Source organism: Aspergillus foveolatus (assembly GCF_047715535.1).
Source record: "Aspergillus foveolatus strain CBS 279.81 unplaced genomic scaffold BDW70scaffold_1, whole genome shotgun sequence".
Taxonomy (NCBI): domain Eukaryota; kingdom Fungi; phylum Ascomycota; class Eurotiomycetes; order Eurotiales; family Aspergillaceae; genus Aspergillus; species Aspergillus foveolatus.
In genome coordinates this window covers 675,211-701,589 of record NW_027396065.1, presented here as the reverse complement: position 1 = coordinate 701,589, position 26,379 = coordinate 675,211, and the positions used below count along the sequence as shown (strand labels likewise).

At 50.5% G+C, this 26,379-nt stretch overlaps 12 protein-coding genes across 12 annotated transcripts; 7 read left to right on the top strand and 5 right to left on the bottom strand.

The window, feature by feature from the left end:
• Positions 1-95: 95 nt before the first annotated feature.
• Positions 96-1,526, top strand: BDW70DRAFT_155039 (cation efflux family protein family; the record flags this gene model as incomplete). The annotated part of the gene is made up of 2 exons (XM_073739964.1): positions 96-398; positions 456-1,526. The coding sequence occupies 2 exons, from the start codon at positions 96-98 to the stop codon at positions 1,524-1,526; spliced, it is 1,374 nt and encodes a 457-aa protein (XP_073601173.1).
• Positions 1,527-3,857: 2,331 nt separating this feature from the next.
• Positions 3,858-6,327, bottom strand: BDW70DRAFT_146478 (Zn(II)2Cys6 transcription factor; the record flags this gene model as incomplete). The annotated part of the gene is made up of 7 exons (XM_073738585.1): positions 3,858-4,245; positions 4,313-4,498; positions 4,560-5,176; positions 5,234-5,314; positions 5,371-5,681; positions 5,746-6,086; positions 6,140-6,327. The coding sequence occupies 7 exons, from the start codon at positions 6,325-6,327 to the stop codon at positions 3,858-3,860; spliced, it is 2,112 nt and encodes a 703-aa protein (XP_073601172.1).
• Positions 6,328-7,346: 1,019 nt separating this feature from the next.
• Positions 7,347-8,216, bottom strand: BDW70DRAFT_155037 (enoyl-CoA hydratase/isomerase family protein; the record flags this gene model as incomplete). Its single annotated transcript, XM_073739963.1, has 2 exons — positions 7,347-7,959; positions 8,026-8,216. 2 exons carry the CDS (start codon positions 8,214-8,216, stop codon positions 7,347-7,349), a joined length of 804 nt encoding a protein of 267 aa, XP_073601171.1.
• Positions 8,217-8,545: 329 nt separating this feature from the next.
• BDW70DRAFT_155036 (acyl-CoA thioesterase) lies at positions 8,546-9,463 on the top strand (the record flags this gene model as incomplete). Its single annotated transcript, XM_073739962.1, has 2 exons — positions 8,546-8,617; positions 8,672-9,463. The coding sequence occupies 2 exons, from the start codon at positions 8,546-8,548 to the stop codon at positions 9,461-9,463; spliced, it is 864 nt and encodes a 287-aa protein (XP_073601170.1).
• Positions 9,464-11,088: 1,625 nt separating this feature from the next.
• Positions 11,089-11,954, bottom strand: BDW70DRAFT_125850 (putative NADH-ubiquinone oxidoreductase 14 kDa subunit). Its single transcript, XM_073734977.1, has 2 exons — positions 11,759-11,954; positions 11,089-11,638 (listed from the first exon to the last, which is right to left on the bottom strand). The coding sequence occupies exons 1-2, from the start codon at positions 11,790-11,792 to the stop codon at positions 11,394-11,396; spliced, it is 279 nt and encodes a 92-aa protein (XP_073601169.1). The 5' UTR covers positions 11,793-11,954; the 3' UTR covers positions 11,089-11,393.
• A 172-nt stretch (positions 11,955-12,126) lies between these two features.
• BDW70DRAFT_155034 (BOD1/SHG1 domain-containing protein) lies at positions 12,127-14,524 on the top strand (the record flags this gene model as incomplete). The annotated part of the gene is made up of 4 exons (XM_073739961.1): positions 12,127-12,351; positions 12,412-13,390; positions 13,425-14,171; positions 14,250-14,524. 4 exons carry the CDS (start codon positions 12,127-12,129, stop codon positions 14,522-14,524), a joined length of 2,226 nt encoding a protein of 741 aa, XP_073601168.1.
• Positions 14,525-14,791: 267 nt separating this feature from the next.
• Positions 14,792-16,026, bottom strand: BDW70DRAFT_2861 (eukaryotic translation initiation factor 4E). The gene is made up of 2 exons (XM_073743691.1): positions 15,145-16,026; positions 14,792-15,077 (listed from the first exon to the last, which is right to left on the bottom strand). The coding sequence occupies exons 1-2, from the start codon at positions 15,623-15,625 to the stop codon at positions 14,845-14,847; spliced, it is 714 nt and encodes a 237-aa protein (XP_073601167.1). The 5' UTR covers positions 15,626-16,026; the 3' UTR covers positions 14,792-14,844.
• Positions 16,027-16,136: 110 nt separating this feature from the next.
• On the top strand, positions 16,137-17,398 carry BDW70DRAFT_2854 (NOPCHAP1/New4 family protein). Its single transcript, XM_073743686.1, has 2 exons — positions 16,137-16,999; positions 17,057-17,398. The coding sequence occupies exons 1-2, from the start codon at positions 16,478-16,480 to the stop codon at positions 17,222-17,224; spliced, it is 690 nt and encodes a 229-aa protein (XP_073601166.1). The 5' UTR covers positions 16,137-16,477; the 3' UTR covers positions 17,225-17,398.
• Positions 17,399-17,607: 209 nt separating this feature from the next.
• Positions 17,608-19,243, bottom strand: BDW70DRAFT_155031 (guanosine diphosphatase; the record flags this gene model as incomplete). Its single annotated transcript, XM_073739960.1, has 3 exons — positions 17,608-17,665; positions 17,717-19,079; positions 19,129-19,243. 3 exons carry the CDS (start codon positions 19,241-19,243, stop codon positions 17,608-17,610), a joined length of 1,536 nt encoding a protein of 511 aa, XP_073601165.1.
• A 449-nt stretch (positions 19,244-19,692) lies between these two features.
• Positions 19,693-20,565, top strand: BDW70DRAFT_125846 (putative translation initiation factor IF3). The gene has a single exon (XM_073734976.1). The coding sequence runs from the start codon at positions 19,862-19,864 to the stop codon at positions 20,546-20,548; it is 687 nt and encodes a 228-aa protein (XP_073601164.1). The 5' UTR covers positions 19,693-19,861; the 3' UTR covers positions 20,549-20,565.
• Positions 20,566-20,940: 375 nt separating this feature from the next.
• Positions 20,941-22,806, top strand: BDW70DRAFT_2839 (translation elongation factor Tu). Its single transcript, XM_073743679.1, has 5 exons — positions 20,941-21,169; positions 21,225-21,253; positions 21,310-21,572; positions 21,638-22,314; positions 22,385-22,806. Exons 1-5 carry the CDS (start codon positions 21,004-21,006, stop codon positions 22,567-22,569), a joined length of 1,320 nt encoding a protein of 439 aa, XP_073601163.1. The 5' UTR covers positions 20,941-21,003; the 3' UTR covers positions 22,570-22,806.
• Positions 22,807-23,045: 239 nt separating this feature from the next.
• sey1 (dynamin-like GTPase SEY1) lies at positions 23,046-26,328 on the top strand. The gene is made up of 5 exons (XM_073734975.1): positions 23,046-23,127; positions 23,206-23,498; positions 23,612-24,049; positions 24,106-25,850; positions 25,905-26,328. The coding sequence occupies exons 2-5, from the start codon at positions 23,398-23,400 to the stop codon at positions 26,195-26,197; spliced, it is 2,577 nt and encodes an 858-aa protein (XP_073601162.1). The 5' UTR covers positions 23,046-23,127; positions 23,206-23,397; the 3' UTR covers positions 26,198-26,328.
• Positions 26,329-26,379: the final 51 nt, after the last annotated feature.

The following is a 26,379-nucleotide window of genomic DNA, read 5'->3' as shown; positions in this document are numbered from 1 at the left end:
TACAACTTGGAAGCTTCATCCTCCCGTTGCCGTCTTATCAGCGCATTGGAGGAATTCCTTGCCTCAGCTATATTTCAGCTTCTTGCGCAGGCGCAATGGCTTCAGACATGCCACTCCCTGTGCCGCCACGGACTCCTACACCACCCCCGGATGAGCCTCACAACGCCTTCAGCTTCCCGTCCCATCCTCCAGATCGCGATACCTTGTCTCCCCTAGTAGAATCATTTCCTCACCGGAATGGCTCGGATACGGAAGATCGCAACCGTCTGAGTCCCACCAGAGCGTCCTTCAACAACCTATCCGCGGATACAACACAACAAAATGGCCAGAGTGAGGTCTCGCCGGGCCCGTTCAATTTTCAGACCACGACCATGGCGAAAAGCCCTGTCGTGAAGTCTGTAAGACCTACTTAGTAACAACCGTACCACTAGTGTATGCTGACCGCAACTCTATAGAACATTGGTCAGCGACGAGGCCACAAATACAAACACAGTAGTATCTCGCATCAGATCTTCCTCGAACCTCCTCCTAGAGCCCCATTGGCTTTGCCCAACTCTTTACCTATACCTACGCTGAAAGAATGCCGGGCTAGCATGTCCGTGGATCAGAAACGAAGATTTTGGTGGAGCGTCTGCCATATGTTCGTCGCTGCTTATACTTTGTGGAGTGCGCATGGGTCCCTGGCCATGACAGCCTTATCTCACTTAATCCTGTTCGACTCTCTCGGTGCGTTGCTCTGTGTCGTGGTAGACGTGCTTGGCAATTTTGAAGTCTGGAAAAGGTCGAGCATTCGGCATCCGTTTGGATTAGAGCGCGCGGAAGTGCTGGCTGGGTTTGCAATGTGTGTCCTCCTTCTGTTCATGGGATTGGACCTCATTTCCCACAACCTTCAGCACTTCCTCGAGTCTTCAGGCCACGAGCCCCATCATGAGCATGCCCATGAACGAGTCTCCCCGGGAAGTGTAGACTTTACCGCGCTGCTCGCGATTTCGTCCACTCTTATTTCTGCTATAGGCTTGAGAAACCATGGTCGGATTGGAAAGGCGATGCGCTTTGGTTACATTGAATCCCTACCATCAGTGCTCAGTAATCCGTCTCACTTCTTGACGCTTTCCTGCTCCACATTGCTCCTGCTCCTTCCCTTGGTGTCGATTAAGCTCTTCAGATGGCTCGATGTCACCCTATCTAGCACGATTTCAATATGCATGTGCTTTCTTGGGATACGACTCGTCAAGACTTTGGGATCCATGCTGCTCATGTCTTATTCTGGACCGGGCGTCTCCGATGTGCTTCGGGATATCGAAGCCGACCCGTGCGTGTTCGCTGTCGACGATGCAAGATTCTGGCAGGTACACTACGGACTGTGCATGGCGAACCTGAAGCTCCGTGTCTCCGGATCGGAGGAAAATCTCTCACGACTTCGTGATAGGGTTTCTAGTCTCATCAAGAACCGGCTCGGAGGTGGATACGGAAGTGGTGGTCAGAGATGGGAGATTTCTGTACAATTGGCAATAGAGAACAGTTAGGTCAACTACTGAAATGAAATAGGATCACATAATCTTATATTCTGACAACCCTGCTATGAGAGGAAATGAGTGCTCCTAGACGGGTCGCTTGGGTTCACACAGACGAAGCGGGTAGTTCTGAATGCCGCCCTAGATCAACCTCACTCCATCCAGATCATCCTTCCTTCTCTCAGCACCATCCATTTCAAGTTATACTCATAAGGTCTCGCACCATGGCTTATCAAATTTCTATCCTAGGCTTTAACTCAAGCCAGCAAGCAACCTTCACAAAAACCCAGGAACGAAAGATCTGTCAAGACAGTTCCTTGCCAGCGCGGAGTGCTCGCCTGTGGTAACCCCTCTGACAGGGCGTGAAACCTGCCGTGGTGGAATAGGAACATCATAGATGCTTTAGGAGTTTTCCACCTCAGCCGGTTACCAGCTATGACGCTCCTCAGCTTGTACAATAAGAAAAGCTCGGATGCTATAACTTACAACTCGTAGGCTTCCAATAATGGACCTACTCGGAGAGGTCGATAAAACCCCAGGTCTCTGAGCAGAAGACCACAAGACCTTGTATTGGTGCAGTGATTGTGAGGATGATAGTCTGACTCCACAAAGAATGAGCATATGTACATTTACGGATGGAAGGGCGCTTCTCCCGGTCATTGAGCATCTCTTTAGCCATATATCAAAGTGCCCGTTTCGTCCTTCCTACAAAGGCTTCCGAATGGAAAGGAAAATACGGCGGGCAATATGAGCAAGAATACCCTGAACCTGGTCATGTACCCATTGTATATTGGTGACTGCACAGTCGAAGCCTTTAAGTATCTGGCAACTCGTAGTCGCCAGTATCCATGCTTGAGAGAGAGCAATCTTGGTAATGTTGTACGGGTATGAGTGGCTAGAACAATAAGCTCCATGCCCCCGGGAGGCTGAGCATAGTAAGAAGGCAGAAGCTGAGCAGACCATCAAGCTTTACTACAGTTCGACCCAAAATATCCTTTCGTGTTCCGCATGCAGAAACTGGTTTCCAGACTCTATCTCGAAGCCCTAGCTCGCTCGCAAGCAGTTAGTCTATATTTCCGGCTCGTATCTGCCGTGAATAGTACCACAGCTTACAGAGACTAAATGACCATCAGTACTATAACAGTAAAATACACCGCACCTAGCCATATGCCATCACCTTAATCGCAATGCCATTGTTCTTTCATGTTGCTATCAAGTGTCGGGTTTTGCATGGCCTAGCACGATATGGTTGTCTCTATAGTAGAACATATAGTAAACGGCTGAATGATTCACAATGCACATATGGTCAAAGCTCAGCGAGAGGTCTGCCACCTAATTATAGCCCCCGGATCCCGTGATCACATAGCTGAATGGGACATCAGTACTTGCTTGGGGCTGTGGTGTGGCTGTTACTATGTTATACTCAAAACAGGTATTGATTATAAAAGGGCAGGCGGTTCAATCATGTGGGGGGCGAGCATTCAGCGCTGCTCCCCCAGACTTCCTTTGACAGGACGTAATGATTTCAAGACTCCTTTGTCTGCTTTTCCTATGCTCAGACGTGAGCATCATAAAAAGGGCGGTACATTCGAGGAAGGATTGGTTAAGAGGGAAATGGCTACTAGAAAGTCTAAGATCCCATGAGGCGGGCTCCTGAAAAGAGGTCGGAAACACTTATACTATAATCGTTGACCAAGGAAAGCAGCAACTGAGCCGGGGAGAAAGGGAGGGTGGGAGGGAGGGAGAGAGATGAAGAAAAAGTGTTCCCCTATTCCTCAATGAGCCTACCTGCACTTCAGTTCTTCCGAGCCCGGTAGGTCAATTCACCCCGTTCTGGGAGTGTGCTCCCGATGAATGACCCCTTGTCCTCATTTTTTCAGGAAACGAGGTGCATGCTAGGTGGCAACTTTCAAGGCTGAGATGATATTCAGGAAAGTCTATTTTCTGCCACATATAGGAATTCTATATAGAAGATAAACAAAGCTATTTAGAGGGTTTTTTAGTAATGAATGAGCACCTATTACGATGTCAGATCTTCTATTAAACAACACTTATGACTATGTATTCTAGATCCGCACCGTGAACTCCATCATTCCCACTGTTGTACAAGAATGCACATGAAAATTTTAAGGTGGCCGAGAGACCAATGACTGGTTGAGATCTAGCGTGTATCTGCAAAGGATTCAGGCTCAGGGAACATCGGTTGCCCGAGCGTGATATCAGATTCAAAATTCGACAACCTGCCACAAGTACCAACGACGATTAGTGACTTGAAATTATACTAGGTGCATGAGGCGGAGAGGGTCATAGAGAGGCGATATACAAAAGTGTTCAGGGCAAAGCTTAAACGTACTCGTCGTTGAAAAAGAATCCATCAGCTGTTACTGGGGGAAAGGAGCCCAATATCGTCGAGAAGGCATCAAATACCTCCACATCATCCTGGCGTGCATCACCTGCCACGTCTGGAACAGAGCCAATCGTGGAATCATGCGATGACTGAGGCACATAATCCCTGGGAGCTGTGGTGGGAGCAAACGTCTTATTGTAAATCCTGCTCTTTGCCTTGGTGAACATTCTTGAAAGTATTTCAGCGCCGAAGAACACGGATTTGAGCTCTTCAATAATCAGCATGCAAAACTCGAGGTTGTGGCGGCCCAAACGTTGCACCAACTGCTTATTAGACGTGGCGTCAAGGAGATGGATTTGCAATGTGGGAACTAGGGCAATGCAGCTAGCAATGTTTAGCATTAGCAATCTAATTTCCAAATGTCTCATTGGTCTTCTGACAATGTACCTACACCATTGCTTGAGTGTTGCTGATCATATCAGCAGCGATCATGCTGCCGAGTATCTTGTTGGTGTTCATCGCCGCGTCTTTGGTCCTCCGCAGCACAGTCGCTGTCCATTCGTCCACTGAAAGACCAGGCGAATTTGTTTCAGGCTTATCAAAAAGAAATGGCCGGTATAGGATAAGCATAACGGATCTATAGCTTCAATATTAGACTGCTGAGAACTAACAAGAACGAAAACCGTGATTTCACTTACTCTAGGTACAGCTCGAGATGGTACCCGTGTAAGGAGACAACATAACTTTGTCTATGAGCTACTGTATGCTCTTTGCGAGAATAACACTCTCGGATGCTATCGTCCATGTGTTGTATTTCCGTCCTACTGGGTCGTGTCCGCTCCGCTCGGTTCTGCCATGAGAGAATCTTCGCTAAACAGACCGTAAGTGCCAACAGCTCTGCCCATAATTTGGACAGGTCCTTAGTGCCTTCAGGAAGGTACTTCTTTTGGATACTCTCTGGAATCCCCGCTAGCAGATTATCGGAATCCTCGGCATCTGGTATCGGGGTACTACAGTCGGCTAGGTTGATACGCATAGGCCTGCCCATGCCCGCAGAGAACCACGTTTCACGGTAAAAGCAGCTCCACCACAACTGCCTCCAGATTCTGCTGTCATTCATTGAGATGGCTTTACTGTGTTTCTGACCGGTGTCTGGCTGCCGATGTAGCCCTATCGTCTGACACAGACCGATGGCAACACCGTTCCAATGCCAAGGTCCGGTCCTGTCTTCAGTGTCCGAATACCAGAAGCCTGTCAGAAGTACCGCCTGGATAAGAGTAATCTTTTTTCTTTCATATTCCGCATCATAAAGAGCCTATGCAATTTGGTTAGCCAGTGGCCCTTATCCAGAACTGCCTTATCGAGCTACGACCTTAGCCCGGATATACATTGCACGCTTCATCTCTTTTCGAGACGAAAAGTTTGCCGCTTTTAGGGTACTTTCATCTGCGAACTATGTCTCATGTCAGAATACCAACGGGGAAGTGAGGGAGTGAATGCTACCCATACATTTGCAGCAGCTAGAAACATGCTCCACAGCAGATGCACGCTTACTTCGTTGCGCGCATTTTCGAACTTGCCAAGGAATGAACGGGCATCAACAACTGGGAAAAAGGGATGCACATAGTAGAAGTATGTCCTTATGATCATTTCGCAGACAGAAGACGTGGGAAAGTCGAAGACGCCCTTATGGCGCAAGTAATCGATCGTTTCCTGGTCCATATAGGTTTGGTTAATTCGTGGGACGAGGAAGTGGCCACTCTTCTCCCTTGGCTCCGGTTCGCAGATGTCGACTACCAGGCCGACACCTCGGGGGTCCCCTAAGTGACTGGATCAGCAATCATAGTGGACCATGACCAGCGAAAGCATTTCCAAAGTGCCAACTGGATGTCTGATTCTTACCATATAACGGGGAATAGCATTTATCTGCCCTATCGCCCTCCGTTTGCAGCGTGCCCGTGTCATCTTCATTGTGATGACTGAAATGCTCGTTAAACGGATGATATGGTGTTTCGGTGCCATCTCCAGTCTCATCAGCCGACGGAGCCGTAGGACTCTGCCCGCGGCGCGCAGATAAATCCTCTGACACAACAAGGCGCTCGGGGCCAGGTGAGAAGCTGCGACCCTCCAGAGGAGTACTTTGTACCGCGGGACTGCCTTTTGACGGCGAAGACACCGTGCTAAGATGGTAAGCCAAAGATTCTAGGCCACGCCTGCCACGGCACCTCGTTAGCGTATTTGCCCAGCAGTTCTTCGGTCTGAGGTTGATATCGCTCACTTTGATCTCCTGCTCGGCCGCGGCACACATGTAACATGATCTAACGAGCAGTTGGTGCAGGGTTGGCCAGTTTGTGGGAGACTGCACCTTACTTTACGGCCGTGGCATGACTGGCAAGCCACGGGTGCTCGTTTTCTGGACGGTCGCGTTCTGCCAGAATAACGTGTGCTTTCTGAAGTGTTGGGCATCATAGAGCGTAGCAGTCTGGTCTTTGCGAATGGAGTCAATACATCAAGTCTAACACCGATATGGGAAGGTTGCCTCGGGAAGAAATACTTTAGGGTTTGAGTGGTACATACGTTGGACCTCGGCAACACAAGCCAGTCGATCGTTGAAGGATATAGCCATACAGATTTGAGGACCTCGGCTGTTTGTCTGAGCATGGTTAATGCTGAGGCGGCTGCTTTCGGCCTCTTATTCACTAACTTAAAATCTCAAGTGTATCTCGTAGCTGCACGGTAACAATACCAATACCTGCAGGTGCTACATCGCGCTGTGGGCGTGATAAACGCTGCGGGTGTGACAATGGTCTAGTTCAGGTATGCCCGGATGAATTCTTAAGCTCTTAAGCTTCTCGAAGCAAATGATTGGAACTGTCGCGACATCCCTAGTACGAAGGGCGTTGGGCTCCTACTCTTGTGCGAGGGCCGAAAGCAAGGACCTCAACGCGCTTGCCGGTCAAATGTAGACGATACAACATCACTTCTTAAACTACTATTTCGAGCTCCTTGGTCGCTTATTAGTTCCTAACATGGTATCAGATCTGCAGATGCATATTGGCTGGCAGTGTTCACCAATATGGGACAGCTACCGTGGCTCGCCGTTAATTTCGAATCATACCCTTCGAGGCAGGCTTAAAGATGGTGATTAAGAGGAACATTCACATGAAGGAGGACAAAGCTTTACTACATCGCTACATCGCTTGAGCATGATCGACTCTGGCCTTCGGATTCCAATTGAAACCGTTGAGTGATGCTGCTCTCAGAAGCCAAAACGGAACGCAACCACACTGAGAAAGTATAAATGCCCGATACTAATTAAGTAGGTGAAGATAAATTGTAACTCGTAGTACAGATATAACGAAAGTAAAGACAGGATCACAGCTTGAAGCTGTATATTAGACGAAGTACAAACGGATGCCTGCAAACCAAGCGCTGATGCCCAGGACCCAAGCAGTATGGTGTTCGAGACACCTTATTTAACAGAATCAAAGTCGAGACGACTTGCTCTTAGAAAGAGCCTCTCCCATCTTTGCCTGTGGAACGCCCTGGCAGAAACGGTCGAGGCCACCGAACATTTCTAGCGGCGCTTGTTCGTCCTGCTCCCTAACCAAGCGACGACGCATGAGAGCCTTTGTCTCCAGAAGACTCGACTTCACCAAATGTTCGCCGAATATCTGCTGCGAGTATCCCATCACCTGCTCACGGAAGTTGCCCTTGTCTTCAAAGACCTTGTTCACAAAGCCGACCTGAGCCAACTCACTGACAGGAATCTTCCTGCCGAGGAGGAGTGCCTCGTTTGCCTTGCCTTGACCCATCCGCTGCACAAATGCGACACTGGAGCCGCCTTCGGCAACGAGGCCGAGAGAGGTGAAAGGAGTCATCAGATAGGCGTCGGATACCGCGTAGATAAAGTCCGAGTGAGATATCAAGGCTGCAGAAAGCCCGATGACAGGTCCGTTCAGCGCCGTTACCAGAATCTTCGAATGACTGTAGAACGCTCTCGCCACGTCGACGTTGTTATTCACCAATTTCGGAAGCCAGTAAGGGCGAGACAACATCTCCTCCATAGATGGTGGCTTCCCTTTAAGGTCAGCCCCTCTAAAGCCTGCGTCAGCATCTCTTCGCAAACTCTGCCTTGTTCGCGCCAAAGCGAAGAGGACTTACGCGGAGAAAAAAGGGCCCTCGCCGATTAAAACAGTAACATAGACGTCTGGATTCTCTTCAGCAGCTCGAAGCAAGCTTGCAAGACGATAGTATAGACTCTGTGTCAGAGCGTTGAACTTTGTAGGGTTGTTCAAGGTGATGACGGCAAAAATGCCATTGATATCAAGGCGAACAAGATCTTCCTCGGCCATGACTCAAAAGGATCGTTCAGTTTGATGATTGATGACAAGAGGCGTTGGAAATGGGAATGTCCGTAATCATTCTTAGATTTAAGGGTTCTTGTTGATCCTTTTAAATAGTCTCTTCGGCGTTGACTTCGTGTTGAGTACCCGCGGCTATTCAGCGAATATCTTCAGTGCCGCGGAAAATGCTGCTCATCACCGTCTCGGCCTAAGTAGACGTTGGTTTACTGCCCCAGGCGAGTACTCGCCTGGCACGTCGGTCTCGAGTACATTTTGTGTTGTTAACAGCCGGCATTCAATTCGGTTCATAGCATCAGTAATAACCCCTGTTTGTCAGGATGGGTCACTGGATATGGTACCTAGGCCTGGTATTAGGTCTGAGTCTCAAGAACCTACCTCTCATGTGGCATGTAAGCTCGAGATTCCATTCCCCTTCTCCTAGAAAATTTATACTAATATTCTAGTTTCGATTTTTTGGTGCCCTTATAATGGGCTATCTCGCCCGCAGAAGGTCAAGCCGTGTGCTTAAACAACACCAAGTATTTCTCCCGACAGTGGTCAAGTCACGGTCTCCAGCCACTGAATGTGATTTCAACCTTCATAAATCAAATTCGACCTATATTACTGATCTCGACGTATCGAGAGCGCATCTCAGTGGGTTACTATTTGCGCCTGTCCTGTTGAGTTTCAAACGTTCGATGCATTGCAACTTGATCGTCAGCTCGATTGCGTGCACGTTTCATCGAGAAATCAAGCCGTACCAACCGTACGAACTTTGGACCAGAGTTGCAAGCTGGGATGACAAGTGGATTTACATGGTCACGCATTTTGTCGATAACAGCAAGAGTCGGCCCAGGTGCTTCGTCATGCAGGCCGATGCTTCGATCAACAGCAAAAAGATGAAATGCCCCGCACCTCATAAAGGAGAACGACATGAAGATGTCTTTGCCTCTGCTGTGACGCGGATGGTGTTCAAAAAAGGCCGCTTAACTGTACCTCCTCAGCGTGCTTTCGAGGTTTGCGGTCTTCTATCGGCTTCGACGGCCGAATCCCCAACCGCAGCAACCCATACGATCACCAGAACTGAGGCATCAGAGTCAGCTAACAGCTGCCATGAAAGGACATTGGGCGAGATAGTTTCATATAAAGAGACAAATCTCCCCATTGTGCGGCTTGAAAGGGGCTGGGATGCTGTCCGTGAGCTCTTTTGCGAAGAGCAGTTTGTGTTGACAGAGTACAAGGACTTCATGTGGTAAAGTTCAGGCTGCGATGGAGAATTGTAGGGTATATTCTGTCTCTTTGTCGATAGAAAGTGTTGGAAACCTTGGCCACTCTTGGATGTTTTCATATGACATAGTACACGGCCTGGCTGAATGACTTCGTATCTCCATATAACATGATAGCTTAGACGTCCTAGTAACCAGCAGCGGGCTGATCCAAGTATGACGGATTGGCTTCCCATCTTATCTGCAAGATCTAGCCCGGCCGTTCGCTAGTGAAAGCAACCAGCTGCTCCAAATGGAATATGGTAGTTATTTAAACGGTCAAGGGCGCTCGCTGGTCTGGTGTTTTATTTACTGCTCAGGGGTTCCCTTGAGTGCTCAGCCAGTTGCCTCAGAAAGAAACATGAAGTACCAATTTTAAGACGAGTCCCCTTATCATTAATAAAGTGTTGGAGACCCGCGAGGCTGCAACCTTCAGGTTTGCGGAATGCGAGCGAAGGGCATGTGCAGGATTATCGTGAGTGTAGTGGTGGTATAGGGTTGTTGCTTTACTTCCATCCGCTTTAGAGGACACGTTATCCCGACATGCGCTTGCAGGATTATCCATTATTTGAAATCGGGCAGCTTCAGTTACTGGTCAGATGCCCTAACTTTCGACTGTTATTACCCTTGATGCAAGGCTGCGTCTTGTGAGTACGACATGGTTGAGGCCAAACGAAACTCAGTAAACCCCGACTCCGCGATAAAACCTTCTGGCCTCGAAAAGATATAAGAACAGAGCAACCTGAGATTATTGGCGCAGAACCATTCATTCATGGCAACTGCCACTGAGGGAAGCCAACAGAATATTTACGGCGCGGCTCGAGTCCTTCTACATCTTCCTATAGACATATGGAATCACAAGAGCAGCCCAGGATCAAGCTAGCTTTGTCAATGGAGAGAAAAGCGAGTGTTAGGAAATTTGGTGAGGCCCAAATCCCTCGACCTACTGAGCTTTCTTGCTGAGTGCCTAATCCAGTGTATGCCATATCATCCCTTGAGCGATTCTCTCAGGGGCTTACCCATCGTTGAAACGGCCAACAGGTTCTATGACTGCATCATTGGCGTTTCTAAAGCAGTGTTCTTTTCTTACGGCGAAGAGGAATGCACCGGATACGGAACAGTTGCTCTGTACTGCACCGTCACTCAAAACTACTCTTCCTCGCCAGATGGTGGACACAGACCACTGCCTTTCGTCTTCAAAGGTGCATATTCCGTGATTGATATTCTCGCTCATCTGGCAATGCATCGAGCACAGGATAAAATTACCACCAAGGCACGGTACAGTTCTACTTTACTAACCGTAGATGTAGTTGCGAAGATCTAGCCAGGGTTATCTGAAGAGGTCAGTGGCTGAACAGGCAGTAATGGGGCGTCTTGAACTATTTCTTTATACTTATATATACATATACTTATGGCATAATATATCTAAGGCTGGCTAGCCAGCCTTATTCAACGTGGTTAGAACTATAAAATCAGGGCAGCAGGAAAGACGCCCTAGCCTGCTCGCCTATCGTATCTGAGCCCAAGCCAACACCATAAGCCATGTTATGAGACAGGCCGGACCACCTATATATCATACTTGTTACTTAACTCGGGTGATAACCGAGTAGCCGAGTAGAATATACAGCGTAATTCCTCCCTTGGTCTACTAATTCGCCTGATAGTTTTGAACGAGGAGTCAATATGCAGCCCGCTAACGCATCTGCCGCGGGTCTATCCAACCTGCAGATAAATAAAAACTCAACCCCAAACACAGCATCACATCGGAATCAACTAGTTATATTTTGGTACAAGTACAAATGTACTCTCTATCTCCGAAGAAAGAACCCGTCCGTCACTTCAATCCACCCACGCGGTGTCTTCAAGCATAAAGTAGGCGAACGGATATGATATAAACACAAGCAGAATCGTACAGCATCCCTCACGATGTCGCAGCCAAGGTACCCGCCTCTTCCACCTTGCTCAGGCCCTCGTCTCGTCGTCGTCGCTTCTCGAGGATAGCTTCCTTTTGCTGTGCGAGGATTTTGAGTTGTCGTTGTTCAATGCCCTGGATCCAGTATCCGAAGCTACCGCCGATGCCAGCGAAGAGGGGGTAGGCCCAGAGGGATTCCTTGACGAAGAGCGGGCGCATCTCAATGCCGAGTTGCCAGAGTCGGACGGCAATGCCTGGAATTGATCGGTCAGTATTCTTGAAATAGAAGTTATGAATATACCCGGATGATCCGTAAGGATACAATGCGAATTGAAAAGAATCCTCGGAGCTAACCGTGGTAGAGGTGGACGTACCGAAGCCACTCCAGAAGAGGACTTTGTGAACCATACTGGATGCTGGGGTCGCGTCGGACCGCGCGGTTTGGATGGTATAAGGTATTCGGTTCTGCCCGCTGAGAATGTGGCAGGTAGATTTGCAATGGCGGCTCGAGCTAGGTAGCGTCGCAATGGAGCTCCGTCGGCAGGAAGAGTGGCAGTCGTCGGGATGAGGTTGTGCTCACTCAGTCTGCCGAATCACGGGGCCGCAGTTCCCAATCCTCTCCGGAACGCGTGTTTTGCCGATCCCGTCGCGCCTGCAACCCAGGGTAGTTCTCGGGCACTGCGCAACACATGCGATCATATTGAGTCCAGGCATTTTCGTCTGACTCTCTTGGTGTGCGGCTATGGATGGGCCTGTGGATGCTTCGGAAGCGCAGGTGAATGGCGTTGGCGTAAAGCGACCGTCGTTTGATGTCGAGAGATTTCAGCAGCGGAAGAAGTTCAAGACCGAGGAGCTACCCTTGACTGCTGCGCAACACAAAGCTATTGAGGACCTTCTACACAGCTTTAAGAAGAAGGGAGGGTTCGATCATATCCGGAAGAAGATCTGGTCGGAGTTTCATGACGGAGTACGAGAATCGCAGATTTTATCCTACCTCGTTTATACAGAAACACTGACTACGCGCTAGGAAGGGAAAGCAGAATTCACAAGACGACTCACGGAGATCGCCGAGTCGGAGATAGAGCGAGAGCCCCAATTACTCTCGAGAGAACAGGGCAAAGCCGCGACGCTGATTGAAGGCGCTGTCGACCGCAGTGATATCTACAAGACAGTGGAGAAAACACTAGATGCGCTAGCCGCACAACACCTTTCGGCTATATTCGAATCCATTCAGGAGATTCGTCGTCAAGAGGTTGGCGACGAGCAGGCCACCCGCGAGTTTAAAGCGGGCAATAGAACGGACGAGGAATACGCTTTATTGGTCAAGGCTAAGCGTGACGAGCGCGAGAAGATCTGGCAGGAGGAGGAGCGAAAGCGCAGGGAAGCTGAAGAAGCGGAGGCCCGTCGGAAAGAGGAAGAGGAACGAAGACAGCGCGAAATACAACGACAGAAGGACGAAGAGGAGCGAGCTAGGAGGCGAGAGCGTGAGGAACTACGGCGTGCAGAGCAACGCGCCCTAGACGAGCAACGAGAGAAAGAACGCCAGGAGCGATATGAGCGGCGCCGACGTGAAGATCGGGAGAGATACCGGGACTGGGGATATCGTGATCGAGATCGCAGCCGTACAAGGGACAGGGACCTGGAAAGGGACCGTGATAGGGAGAGGGATCGCGATTATCGCTACCGTGATCGAGATCGCGACCGCTCGCCTGGTTACCGCTCTGAGCGCGGCTTGTCGCCGCGACGCAAAGACCCTCAAGCGGAGAAAACTCCCGTTTCGAAAGAACCCACTCCCCCGCCGCCTCCGCCTGTGGACGAGAAGACGTTGGAAGAGACGGCCTTGCAGCTGTTGTTGAAGGAAGGCGAAGAGCTAGCAGCTAAAGCCCGTCAAAAGCCAGAGTTCGATTTCGAGGAAGCCGAAGCGATTGAAAACGGACTCAAACCACCGCCAACGAAACCCAAGGGCACATCTGACTCGAGGTTCTCCGATACCCCTACTAAACCAGGTAGCCCGGCCGTTGATACTGACTATAGCCGCAGACGTGGATCCGCAGTGGCAGAAGATCGGAGCCGGAGACGTGATGGCAGCGGTAGCCGCTCAAGGAGGAGATCATCTCGATTCGATGACGACTATCGCAGGCGATCACGGGAAGCCTCTGATCGACCTCGGGATCGTGGGTCAGACGACAGAGTTCCAATTCGCGACTACCGCCAGGGTTACCGAAGCTGGCGGCCGGGCCGCAGTCGGAGCCGTTCTCTCACTCGGACATACGACAGAGATCGCGAGCGAGACCGTGACAGAACAGATCGTGACCGGGACAGAGATAGAGATCGTGACCGAGAACGGAGGTCAGATCGAGACAGGGACCGCGAACGAGATGATCGTGACAGAGATAGTGACCGGCGTCGAGACCGCAGCCGGGACCGAAGTCGAGACCGAAGTCGAGACCGTAGTCGAGATCGTGGTAGGGCTAGGCCGGACTACGACAGGTACCGTCGACGATACAGCCACTATTCTCGGTCACCATCACCACGTCCATCCCAGAGGGATCGGGATCGTGATAGGAAACGAGATGGAGACAGTGGAAGGGATAGATCAAGAGATCGAGATTGGGACCGGGATCGAGGGAGGGAAAGGGATCGTTCTAGGGATAGGGACAGGTCCAGAGATAGGGACAGGTCAAGAGACAGGGAAAGACACAGAGACCGGGAGAGAGACCGGGATAGGGAGCGGGACCGTGAAAGAGACCGCGACAAAGACCGCGATCGAAACCGAGATAAGGATAGGTACTCAGACCTAGACAGGGAAAGGGACCGGAACAGCGATCGGGGTCGTGACCGTGAACGATCTGTTGAAAGAGGCAGGGAAAGAGACAGAGCCAGCGATCGCGACCGGGATAGGGAGAGACTTACAGAGAAGGACAAAGATTGCGACCGTGACCGCGAGAGAGACCGAGACCGAGATCGCGGCAGAGAAAAGGAAAGGGACAGAGATCGCTCTCGCTCCCGACGGCGTTCCCCAAGCTTGCTCGACATCGACCGGTATGTCCCGGTTACTAGCCATCGAAGTCGCTCTCCTCGTCGACGACTGCGGTCTCCAGAGCGGGCTGACGAGCGGCCTCGAGGTTTTGTCGAAATAGACCGGTATATGCCGGCTGCGGGAGAGCGGGATAGGGTTCGTGAAGGGCAGGTCCAAAATCAGACCCCAAAGGCGCAGAGCTGGAGGCCCGGCGATGCAGATGAGAAGACATCGACTAGAGAATAGACAAACAATGTGCCCTTTCCCAAACCTGTACGAGTAATCTTGGTACCGTGTATACAATTACGTGACCGAAAGCAATACGTTGATAGTCATATTTGATATTCGTCTTTATCCTCTAGGCTATACATGTATATAAAACGACCAGCTCACATTGGAAAGACGGATATCAGCCTCAATAATCAAACCAGTATTAGGAATTCATTGCTTCGAGCCCTCAACGGCTTGCTGAAACCCTTCATTCTCATTATGACGTCTATAGAAATAGGAGTTAGGGCCTGAATCGGTAGGTCGTAGATTGGGCGACAAGCGGTTGAGGATTGTCTCCTCTAGAAGCTTTATAGAGCGCTCATTCGATCCTAGTTTGTTCCAAACAGAGATCAAATGTGTGTTGAAGCGTACTGAGGTAGATACCCCAAGGACATGGTCATGTTCTATACATCGTCCCACATTAGTCTACCACAAAGTCCACCAATCCATAGGTCTGAAGAGCGTGCATACCTTTCTCTAACGCTGCCTGAAACTCACTCGAGATGCACAAGATCGCGATTTCATGGAAGAAAGCCTGCGCCTTCCTCTTCGGCACCCGGAATCTCCAACACCCCCCCTGAACATTCTCCGGGTCCTCCCAGACCGGCCGCACGCCCTTGCGGAAGATATGCACAGTATCCCGCTGCGGGATCTTCTCCCATGGGTAGTTGTTGTAGATGCGGTAGAATGTTGCTATGTCTGCGACGTCCTCGTAGAGCACATACAGTCGCTCGTCGTAGTCTGTGGATGAGGCGCTCTCGGCGCCAGAGTGCTTGTCGTACCAGAATGTCCAGTGGTATTGAAGAGGGAGAGGGCGTAGCTTTCCGAGAATGTTCTGGTGGAGGGTTCGTCTGGTTGCGGGACTTCTATCCGTCGTCTCTTTGGTGGTGTCTTCTGTGGGCGAGGGTTGTTGGACTCGAAGCTCTGGGGTGTCCATCGTCGGTGCGGGCATGTTTGCCTTCGTGCTATGTTTCCGATTCGACGGGCTTGTATGCTTGCTTGATGAATCTATCTCAGGCAGACGGTTTCTTTATGATTTCTATACTTTCAACATCGGGGTAAGGTTTGCGAGCCTCAAGAGAGTGGTTAGCTATATTCGGAAGTATAGACATGCCCACGACCATATAAAATCTAAATGTCAACAGAATACATACCTTCTACTGATGCCGATCACAAATCTTGCTGCACAGGACAAATAAGAGGGTGCTAATGTATGCTCAATATATAAAAAGATCTAGGTAATGAAAGATTTAATCGAATGCCTTGGACGTGTACGATAAAGAAGACGAGAAGGAGGGGGTGGGATTAAAGCCCCAGCGGACGGGGCTCAGCAGATACAAGTCGGACGGCGTCAGGGTTATATACTTGGAGTCAAGTCAGACGCAAATCAGAAGTACATTACGCGGGACGAAACTTAGAATCACTGCCCACCAGCTTACTATACATGGTGATTGATCCTTCGTGATTGCAGGCGAAATAGATGAAGTGGACAGCTTGCCTGACACTCCTTAAGAGCAGGTATGGCCGGGGTGATTCTGAGCGAGTAACCAACGCCAACCACTGGTCGAGCTTTCAAATCATCTCAAACCAAACAACCTTGCTTGCGATTCTTCAGCCAATTTCTCCTGCAACGCCCGCATTCTCAAGCATCCAATAACTTCCGGGACCTGCATCTGACCCCTCGCGACCGGCCGGGGCCTAACGACCCCACCTTGTTTCGCAGAGCACATCCTTCGCTCAGCTACCCAGCAGTACCAGCTACTAGATTCTTAGAGCTTCTCTCGATTCATTGGCAGCGCAGGAAATGGACAATGTGCCACAGAAGCGCCCTAAGCAGCCTGACGCCAGCAATCACGCATCACCGTCGCCCTCGTCCCCCCTAACTCTGCCTAACCGTTCGCGTGTCGACAATCCAAATCGTGCCGTCGTGACAAGTAATGGTCGGCGCGAACTTTCGGCTTCCGCCGCGGTGAATGCCCACTCCGCCTCCACAGAAGACGACGATGAAGACGATTATACATCATCATCCGGCTCGTCGTTATCCTCTTCTGATGACGAAGACGATGATGCCCAGAGCGAAACAGGCGGCGATATAAACAAGGACAACGAGGGGATCACATCCTTGCCGGCACGTCGAAAACCGGATATCCGTCGTATCGAACAAGAGCCTAGCCTTCTCAGCAGGTTATCTGCGTTTTTACCACAAATGAAATCTGCCAATGAGGATTTGGAGCGGGAGATTGCTGCAGGGCGGGCGGAGGATATACGGCTCGACGACGTTGATGAGGAAAGCGATGGCCAACGGGACGGTCAGTATATTGAGATGGTACGTTTGTTCGTCATGATACTATGCACTATTCGACAGCTAATGACTGGTCTACAGAATCTCGGACTCGGCGTTTTGGAAGAGAAACGCCCTGGTGATCAGGACGAGAGGGATATTTCTGAATCCCACGGACAGTTTGAAGACACAGATTTGTTGGGTCGCTTATTGGGGAAGGAAAAGACGTCTCCATCGGCCAAGCCGTCCATTCAGGACCTCGGTGAATGAGGTCTTAAGGTCTACGACTTTCATGCATATATTGGCGTTCTAGTGAGGACCGACAGCGTCTCTCGCATAAATGTATACTGGACGATGATTTACATTGGGTATCTTGGGCGTCTTACTGGTAGGAAAAATGCAGGGTTCCTCGCTGATAGAAGAATATATTCTCCTTATATTTCTCCTTATATGATAAAAATAATTCTATATCCACCGATAACCAGAACTCGCCTGTATCGTACACAAGACCAGGCTACATCCAATTGAAATGTGAAGAATACAGTACCAACGGTCTAGCCTGTCAGCATGCAGAAGGGGAAGAAACTTGTATGCACTCATATTTAAGGATAATTAAAAAGGTATAACTCAGGTCATTCCGGCGTCACCGTCATCTACGAGATCTCCTTCACTCGGCAAGTCCAGCCTGATTCCTGGCTCAGGAGAGGGAGACTACTCAGGCGTTAGTGCAATGGAAATCATAGAGAGGCTGAAGTTGCTTACCTGGCACCAAGACACCATCCAAGCTCGTTGCCTTTGATCTTTTTCGCAATCTTAACTTCGCGCGACAAGGGCATCTCGTACCCCGTGTGAAGGAGACCAAGCTGGAAATTCAAGTCCAAGCACCACTCAGGTCGGTCACGTAGTTCCTTCAGTGCATCTGGGATTCCTTCAAAGACACTCCACGCAGACTCTCCAGCACATACAGTCTTTGTGAGGTCGTGCAATTCATCTAAGGTGAAGGAATCCGGCATGCCCAAGGGCTGCGTACGCTCGTAGAAGTAGGAAAAGATGTAAACATCTTCTTTAGCGAAGGTCTTTTCAAGTGACGGCTGGTGGACACCATTGAAGGAACACGGAGCTAGTGTGCACGCAGCATCCTTGTTGAGGATCTTCTCCGTCAGTCCGCGGCATTGAGCGGCTGTCGAAGGAGCTCCCTCCTTAGGGCCAACCATTTTGACTGTGACACCAGGGGCGAGCGGGTGGTTAGCCTGTTCACCTTCATACTTCAACTTCACCTCGCGTTCCATTCCCGGTCCGATGCAAGGGTTAGAGATTGGTAGCTTCAGCCAAGAGCGATCGTCTGGGGGCATAGACGCTAACTTTGCCTCGACAATAGCCTTGTGCACCGCATCGCGAGCAGCCATGAGACCATAACCAAGATGTGAGTGCTGGTAGAGCTCAAAGTGCCGTCCACCAAACTGAAGATCATACTTATGGTCACCCTCAGCCAGGTGCTCAGGCATACCGCCGGAGGGGCTCTTCTCAAAGGTGGGCTGGAAGACAATCTGTGTGGATCCTCCACCAAGGTCAAAGACCGCTGCGGTAGGAGTCTCATCCGGTCCACCGATTTTTCCGAGGAGGTAGTTGGTGGTGATCCAAGCATAGACACCCTCGTCTTTGCCGTCCATGATCTCAACGCCACCTTTTTCCCGAGAGACGACGGGGAAAGGGTAGACAGTCTCTAGACGAGTCCTTACGGCTTCCAAAATCTTCTCGCTCAGCTCAGGACCAAGCATGCGTAATCCAGCAGTAGCCTTGACCGCAATCGGTGAGCATGACTTGTACTCATCGGGGACAGTCGACATAGCCACCGCCATAAGAGGATCCAAGCTCTTTGCTGCGCCCTCTGCATCCTCCCTGTAAGAGCTGAGACCAGAACCACCCTCTTTCGGCTCAGTTTGCTTGAACTCTTCATGCTCAAGCTCGGGTGTGGGTCCGCAGTTGTTAAACCTGTAGACGTGGATTCGGGAACCCTGACTTCCAGCATCAATCATCATCGCATACTGGACAAGAGGCTTTGAGGAGTCATAGGGTTTCGAGCATTTCGTCGTAGGAGGAGAACCGCCGGCAGAAAGCTGGGAACCTGGGCTGGAATCAGTGACAAGTAAAGGCAATAATCAGTAGCAACTCACCAGGTCTACCGCTATAACCCGTACCCCTCGACGGAGAGAGCCAGAAGAGAATCAGCAACAGAGCACTGACAATGGCACCCGTCTTGATGTAACGGGAGCGCTGACTCTGGGTCATGATGGCTGGTCGTTTGTCCACAAATGCGGTTTGTAAATCTATGGGAGATTCGGGGCAATCCGTAACCCGAGATATAGAACGTCTGCTGACTCTTGGGCCTTGTTGTCGACCGTCAACTCCAGTCGACATGCGAGCAAGAAAAGAATGGAAAGGGTTTCAGGCACGTCCCACGGACGACGTCCTTGGGTCGCGTCCGAGAGGCAAAAAGAGAGAGATTTTAGGGATTGAAGGACGCTAGAATCATAGGGGCTGGGACCTCCAACGAAAGCCAACGAGAACTCGAACGAGGCAGAAGGGATGGAAGATAAGAAAGTTGTCCACGAAGATCCAGGGTAGACTACAGGGCCAAACGGGTGGAAAAGGGTCGGCTCCGCTGTGGCGTCGAATCTGGACTGTGGCTCGACTGTTCCAGAGATTCCCCCAACCGCATGCGTCGGCTCTGCAAGCTAGCAAGCTTTAGCAAGCTGTACTCCAGGCTCCTGAACATTTGAATATTGTTCTGAATACTGTTCTCTTTTCATGGTATTTGACTTGGTTTCTCAGACATTCAACGCTCTGATAATACTGTGATTGATTCGCTTTTTCTATTTGTCACTCCAGTCTACCTTTCTCGCCACGATGAAGCACATCCGCGGCCTCGTCTCAACGACACAGGCTCTTCGCCAGACATTCCTCCTGCCGCAAGCATCACGAGCATCACCGCGGCTCCAATTCAAGCATCACTTTCCCATTCAGGATCTATCACAAACTCGGTTTCGCTACGCAAGTTCCAGCAGTGGCCCGCAAGGCGCCGGGGAGATCAAAGACGAAAACATTCAATCGGACTATGTCCACGTCGTCGGCGAGGATAACAAACTCAGTGGCCCAACAAAACTCAACACTTTCCTGAGCAGTCTCCAAAGACCACAGCAATACCTACTTCAGGTCCAGGCCGGCACGCGCGATCGGCTACCCGTCTGCAAAGTCATAAATCGCCGCGAAGCTCAAGAGCGCGCGCGCGCCTTTGCCAAAGCCGCCAAAGCCGCCAAGAAAACGGTCAAACAAGTTGAGCTGAACTGGGCCATTGACCCTCATGATCTTGCTCATCGACTTAAAAAGATCTCGGAGTTCCTGGAGAAGGGTATACAGGTGGAGATTATCCTAACGAAAAAGCGACACAAGCGGCCAGCGACTGACGAAGAGGTCAAAAATGTGATGGAAAAAATACTGCAGGCAATTAAAGATGCCAATGCTACACAAATCTCGCCTATGGAGGGCGAACCCGGCAAGCGGGTTGTGCTTACAGTGAAAAGGAAGGACACGTAAGGAACCCTCAAGCTAACGCTGTATATTATGTATATTATTGAAACCATAGGAAAATTGTACAATATCACGGAGTACCACGGAATACGGAGTGGCGGTCAACCAGTAGCCCGGCATTGCGTCTGTAGATGTACAACAGTCTTGTAAACTGACCTAATACTCAGATATACCAAATCTGGGTACACAAATGATAGTAATCATATCAGATTTGAACACTCAGCTGCATAGTAATCCGAACAAAGTATGGAGCGACTCTAGTATAGGACGGAGCAGAAGTACCGGGAACTCCAGGAACATCCGCAATACTCCGTTGCTGATTGGTTTATTGATGACTAAGCACATCTCCTAAAATTTTCGGGCCAGTTGCAAAGCTCAACCCATTGCCGGGTGTCGTTCTTCAATCCATCGCGTTCCCTTGCTCATTTTTCTGTTTGTCGTTTTCTTGCGGAGCAGTCATCATGTCGGGCCTTTCCAGAACCGCCAACCTTCTTTTTCGCACCACCAAGACGTCTATTCTGCGTCCCCGTGGTGTCAACCCTGTGCAATATGCGCTCTCCAAGGATAGGCAGACGGTCCGCGCGATGGCCACTACCTTCGAGCGCACCAAGCCCCATGTGAACATCGGTAAGCAGGATATCTTGTTTATCGGGCTGTCATTCGGCTAATCAACACTTGAAAGGCACCATTGGACACGTCGATCACGGCAAGGTGAGTTACTGTACTTCTACTCCGGAGCTGTTCTTTTCTGACAACCAACTACTTAGACCACATTGACCGCTGCCATCACCAAGCACCAGGCCTCCAAGGGGCTTGCCCAATTCCTTGAGTATGGTGCCATTGATAAGGCTCCTGAGGAGCGTAAGCGTGGTATTACCATCTCTACCGCCCACATCGAGTTCTCGACCGACAGCAGGCACTACGCTCACGTCGACTGTCCCGGTCACGCCGATTACATTAAGAACATGATTACTGGTGCCGCCAACATGGACGGTGCTATTGTTGTTGTTGCCGCTTCCGATGGACAGATGTACGTCGACCCAAATGCACGAGTTGAGATGAAGTAGCAGACAGCTGACACCGCCCGTGCAACAGGCCCCAGACTCGTGAGCACTTGCTGCTTGCCCGCCAAGTGGGTGTCCAGAAGATTGTTGTTTTCGTCAACAAGATCGATGCCGTCGATGACCCTGAGATGTTGGAGCTCGTTGAGCTGGAGATGCGTGAGCTTCTTAACACTTACGGCTTTGAGGGCGAAGAGACCCCTATCATCTTCGGCTCCGCCCTGTGCGCTCTCGAGGACCGCCGTCCCGACATTGGTGCTGAGCGAATTGACAAACTTCTGGAGGCTGTTGACACTTGGATCCCTACTCCCCAGCGTGACTTGGATAAGCCCTTCCTGATGTCCGTCGAGGAAGTCTTCTCCATCCCTGGACGTGGTACCGTCGCCTCTGGCCGTGTCGAGCGTGGTCTTCTCAAGAAGGATAGCGAAATTGAGATCCACGGTGGCGGTGAAGTCCAGAAGACCAAGGTCACTGACATCGAGACTTTCAAGAAGTCCTGTGACGAGTCGCGTGCCGGTGACAACTCCGGTCTCCTTCTCCGTGGTACCCGCCGTGAGGATGTCAAGCGCGGTATGGTCATCGCTGCTCCTGGCTCTATTAAGGCCCACAAGAAGTTCTTGGTCTCCATGTATGTCCTGACCGAGGCTGAGGGTGGCCGCCGCAGTGGATTCGGTTCCAACTACCGTCCCCAGGCCTACATCCGCACTGCCGGTAAGTCTTTCTCGCTCGAATTATTTGAATGCAATCTTCGAGCATCATCGTAATTCTAACCAATGTTTAGACGAGGCTTGTGATCTCACCTTCCCCGATGGCGACCTAAGCCGTCGTGTCATGCCCGGTGACAACGTCGAAATGATTTTGAACCTTAACCGCCCCGTCGCCGCTGAGGCTGGTCAGCGCTTCAACATCCGTGAGGGTGGCCGCACCGTTGCTACCGGTCTGATCACGCGCGTCATTGAGGAGTAAACGACTGCTTTGTACTTGTTGAAAAGTATCCGTCTGGATCTCTCGGTAATAACGACTTGCAGTGCAGGATGCCGTGAATGGATTCAGTACATTACATTGGGAAAGGGGTCGCTCCGGCGTTTAGTGTTATATTCATATACTTGTATTTTATTCAATATGTAGAATCTTTTATTCGGCTCTCCTCTCCTGTTTCTAGCAATGTTTGAATATGAATTGGATGATCAGTGAGTCTTGTTACCTCATATCTTTCCACGTCATGTTGCCCTTCTTTGTAAATCAACAGGGCAGATACGGGTCCAACTGTCCGTCTCCTTGTGCCATCTACTCCATCCTCTACCTTTGGAAGTTGGAGGAGGGAATACGATAATACGAGAATGGCATGATAAATTGTGGCCTTGAAATTCAGGCTTCGATGACGCTCCAGAACGCTCCTACTTCCTGCCACCTGCACAGTGCGCCTGGACTCATGGGAGGCTGGGGAATCACGATCCACCACCCACTTGCAAGCGACCAACCTGGCCTTACAATCAATTTCGGGTGCACCACCAGATCCTCCAGGTGCGTTCTGTGTGGCTGCCAGTCTTGTGATTGACACTTCCAGTGACCTTTTCTTACTTCATTGACATGAACTTTCAGTCTCCTTACAGCCGATCGGCCCTGCATTAAGCTTCCTAAGTCTCCTTAACATCACGACCGTGATCGCATACTCGTCACTCCCAGCGATACTCCTCCGCTTGTTAGAGCTCTCTCAAATTCTGGAACGACAATACCTTGCCTTAGCAACTGTTCCTGTGAATTTGGGTAACTCTCCGACGGCGTTCTCACACCATGGCGACCAATGGCCATTTTGCCCCCATTGGCAGCGACAGCAGCGATAAGACGACATATGAGCATGGAGTTCAAGTAATCGACGAGAATAAGGAATTCAAGTATGCCTTCTGTCCTTTCTGACATGTAAACATGTTTGTGCGCAATGCGGCTTGATGTGACGTCGGACGGCATTCGCTTTGTACGGCGATGGGAGCTAACAGTCGTACTATAGTACGAACCTGACCAAGTATCTAACCTTCGAAAATGTCACCCCTGCAGGTTTCAACTACCATCTTATCTCGGTCTTTGGATCTCAATCGACAGGGAAGTCTACCCTTCTCAACCACCTTTTCGGTACCCACTTCTCCGTCATGGCCGAAACGGAACGACGTCAGACCACCAAGGGCATTTGGCTATCGAAGAATAAAAACGGAGACGGCAAGTCGATGGCTGATAACATCTTGGTGATGGATGTGGAGGGTACCGATGGACGCGAGCGGGGTGAAGACCAGGACTTCGAGCGCAAGAGCGCTCTCTTTGCGCTCGCGACTAGTGAGGTTTTGATTGTTAACATTTGGGAGCACCAAGTTGGTCTATACCAAGGAGCTAACATGGGCTTACTCAAAACGGTCTTTGAGGTTAACTTACAGTTATTCTTGAAGGATAAGAAGTATGTTACTGGATGTCCATTCTCACATGCGCGAAAGCTGACTATTCCGGCTACAGCACCGCCCATCGTTCCCTTCTTTTCTTCGTAATCCGTGATTTTGTTGGCACGACACCGCTCAAGGCTTTGCAGAAGACATTGATGGAAGATATGTCTCGCCTCTGGGACTCCATCTCCAAACCTCCAGGAATGGAACGCTCGACTGTGCATGATTACTTTGACTTCCAATTCTACGGACTACCTCACAAGAGCTACCAACCTGAGAAGTTTGTCGAGGAAACCAAAAAGCTCAGTCTCCGTTTTCGCGAAGGGCAAAAGAATGCGACACTCAATGCGCAAAACGGTGAGTTCTCAGAAGGCGGTGTTTTCCTTCCAGAGTATCATCGCCGTATTCCCGCCGACGGATTCTCAGTGTATGCGGAAGGCATCTGGGATCAGATTGTCAACAATAAAGATCTGGACTTGCCGACTCAGCAAGAATTACTTGCTCAGTTCAGGTGTGATGAAATTCTGAGAGAGGTGATGGTCGCCTTTGACGAGGCCATTGTTCCCTTTGAGGACAAACAATCTCAGGCATCTCGTCTTGGAGAGCCGGAGGTGCTTGGAGGGTTGGGTGCAGCCATGCGATCGGCACGTGCTAAGGCGACGAAGAACTTTGAGACTGAAGCGAGCCGGTACCACAAAGGTGTCTATCAGCGGAAGCGGGCAGAGCTTGAGGGAAAGGTTGATACCCGTTTGAAGGCCCTTTTCCAGGGTCAACTTAATGCCGCGCACAAGTCCGGCATCAATGAGTTCAGTGACGCAGTCACTGCTGAAGTGAAATCGGGACAGAAAAAGGGCACAGGCTATGACTTTGCCGAGATAGTCAACGACGAGGTGAAGAAAGCTCTTCAGAAATATGAAGAAGTCGCCCGTGTCACTGTGGTAGAGGGTGCACCCTGGAGTAATTATCAGCAAGAATTGGCATTGTACGAAAAAGAGCTCTCAGAGGTCAGCGCCCGCCTGAGAAGGGATGAGATGAGACGGTTAGCGACCCGCGTTGAGCGATGGGTTCAGTCTCGCTTAGGTGAATCCGTTGGCTTGGAGTTTAACGCTCTGGGTTCTGGACGTGCCGGTGGCGCTGCGCCCGAATCGGGCGAGAAGCCGTCTGAAAAGAAGTTCTGGGATCGTGTGTGGAACCTCTTTGTTGAGACAGTCCTTGACGCCGAGAGAAGATTTACAGACCGCGCAAGCAGCTTTGATGCCAGCCTAGAGGAAGTGGATGTTGGGCTATGGAGGCTGCGAAGGAAGTCTTGGGGTGTCCTGCGCGCCAAGATTGAAGAGGAAATGACTGAGGGAAACTTGTTACTCAAACTGCGGGAGAACTTTGAAGACAAGTTCCGCTACGATGAAGCCGGCGTTCCGAGGATTTGGCGGCCGACTGACGACATCGAGGGCATCTATACTCGAGCTCGCGAGTCGACTCTGACTTTGATACCCCTTCTTTCCCGATTCCGACTAGCGGAAACCTCAGCTCCGCCCCCACTAGACCGCTGGGTCGGACATACTCCTAGCTCAGCGACACCCGCAGATGAAGAAGATCTGCCGCCTATTGGTGGTGTGGACGAAGAAGAAGGCAAGAGCCTGGAGGAAGAAATGACCATTCTTGGCGATGCGAAACGCCAGGAACTCACAATCAGATTCAAGAAGGCCGCAGATGGAGTATACGTAGAGGCCAAACGGAGTGCCATCGGGGGCATGACGCAGGTCCCGTTATATTTCTACGGTATTCTTCTTGCTCTCGGCTGGAACGAGATCGTTGCTGGTAAGAGTCACCTTTATGTCAAACCCTCTTTTCGTTGCTGACCGTCGATGCCAGTTCTGCGTAACCCGGCCTACTTCTTCCTGCTCTTCGTATGCGCTGTCGGTGCATACGTCACTTACCAGCTCAACCTATGGGGACCGATCCTGAAGATGACGGAAGCGGCATCCAACCAGGCGATGATCGAGGGTAAGCGCTGGCTGCGAGAGTTTCTCGAGTCTTCAGATACCGGGCGCCAGGCGATTGCGATGTCAAGCTCTGGCTCTTCGCGTTCTGGCAACGAACACGAGATGTCCCGGCTCAACAAGCAGGGGAAATCTTCGACGGACGAAGACGTGGATGACCTATGAGCTATTGATGTGTAACTCTACGTAATTAGCATGTCTATGTTCGGATAAATTTTTATATTATCGCGTTAGACCTTGTCAACTGTTCTGGTTAATGCATGTACGTCTCCGCTTGCTGGCGGACTTGCTCCGAACCGGACCTCCCCCACCTGCCTCCGATTCTCATGCATTATTTAGTTGCGGGA

Excerpts from the sequence above, each read along its gene's own strand:
- BDW70DRAFT_2854 (XM_073743686.1), top strand. The coding sequence starts at position 16,478 with ATGGACAATGTGCCACAGAAGCGCCCTAAGCAGCCTGACGCCAGCAAT. Across the intron at positions 17,000-17,056 it reads ACGGTCAGTATATTGAGATG|AATCTCGGACTCGGCGTTTT; the intron begins GTACGTTTGTTC and ends ACTGGTCTACAG.
- BDW70DRAFT_2839 (XM_073743679.1), top strand. The coding sequence starts at position 21,004 with ATGTCGGGCCTTTCCAGAACCGCCAACCTTCTTTTTCGCACCACCAAG. Across the intron at positions 21,170-21,224 it reads CAAGCCCCATGTGAACATCG|GCACCATTGGACACGTCGAT; the intron begins GTAAGCAGGATA and ends AACACTTGAAAG. Across the intron at positions 21,573-21,637 it reads GCCGCTTCCGATGGACAGAT|GCCCCAGACTCGTGAGCACT; the intron begins GTACGTCGACCC and ends CCCGTGCAACAG.
- BDW70DRAFT_125850 (XM_073734977.1), bottom strand. The coding sequence starts at position 11,792 with ATGGTTCACAAAGTCCTCTTCTGGAGTGGCTTCG. Across the intron at positions 11,639-11,758 it reads CCTCTTCTGGAGTGGCTTCG|GCATTGCCGTCCGACTCTGG; the intron begins GTACGTCCACCT and ends GATCAATTCCAG.
- BDW70DRAFT_2861 (XM_073743691.1), bottom strand. The coding sequence starts at position 15,625 with ATGCCCGCACCGACGATGGACACCCCAGAGCTTCGAGTCCAACAACCC. Across the intron at positions 15,078-15,144 it reads TCAGGCAGCGTTAGAGAAAG|AACATGACCATGTCCTTGGG; the intron begins GTATGCACGCTC and ends GACGATGTATAG.
- BDW70DRAFT_125846 (XM_073734976.1), top strand. The coding sequence starts at position 19,862 with ATGAAGCACATCCGCGGCCTCGTCTCAACGACACAGGCTCTTCGCCAG.
- sey1 (XM_073734975.1), top strand. The coding sequence starts at position 23,398 with ATGGCGACCAATGGCCATTTTGCCCCCATTGGCAGCGACAGCAGCGAT. Across the intron at positions 24,050-24,105 it reads TTATTCTTGAAGGATAAGAA|CACCGCCCATCGTTCCCTTC; the intron begins GTATGTTACTGG and ends TTCCGGCTACAG. Across the intron at positions 25,851-25,904 it reads CTGGAACGAGATCGTTGCTG|TTCTGCGTAACCCGGCCTAC; the intron begins GTAAGAGTCACC and ends CGTCGATGCCAG.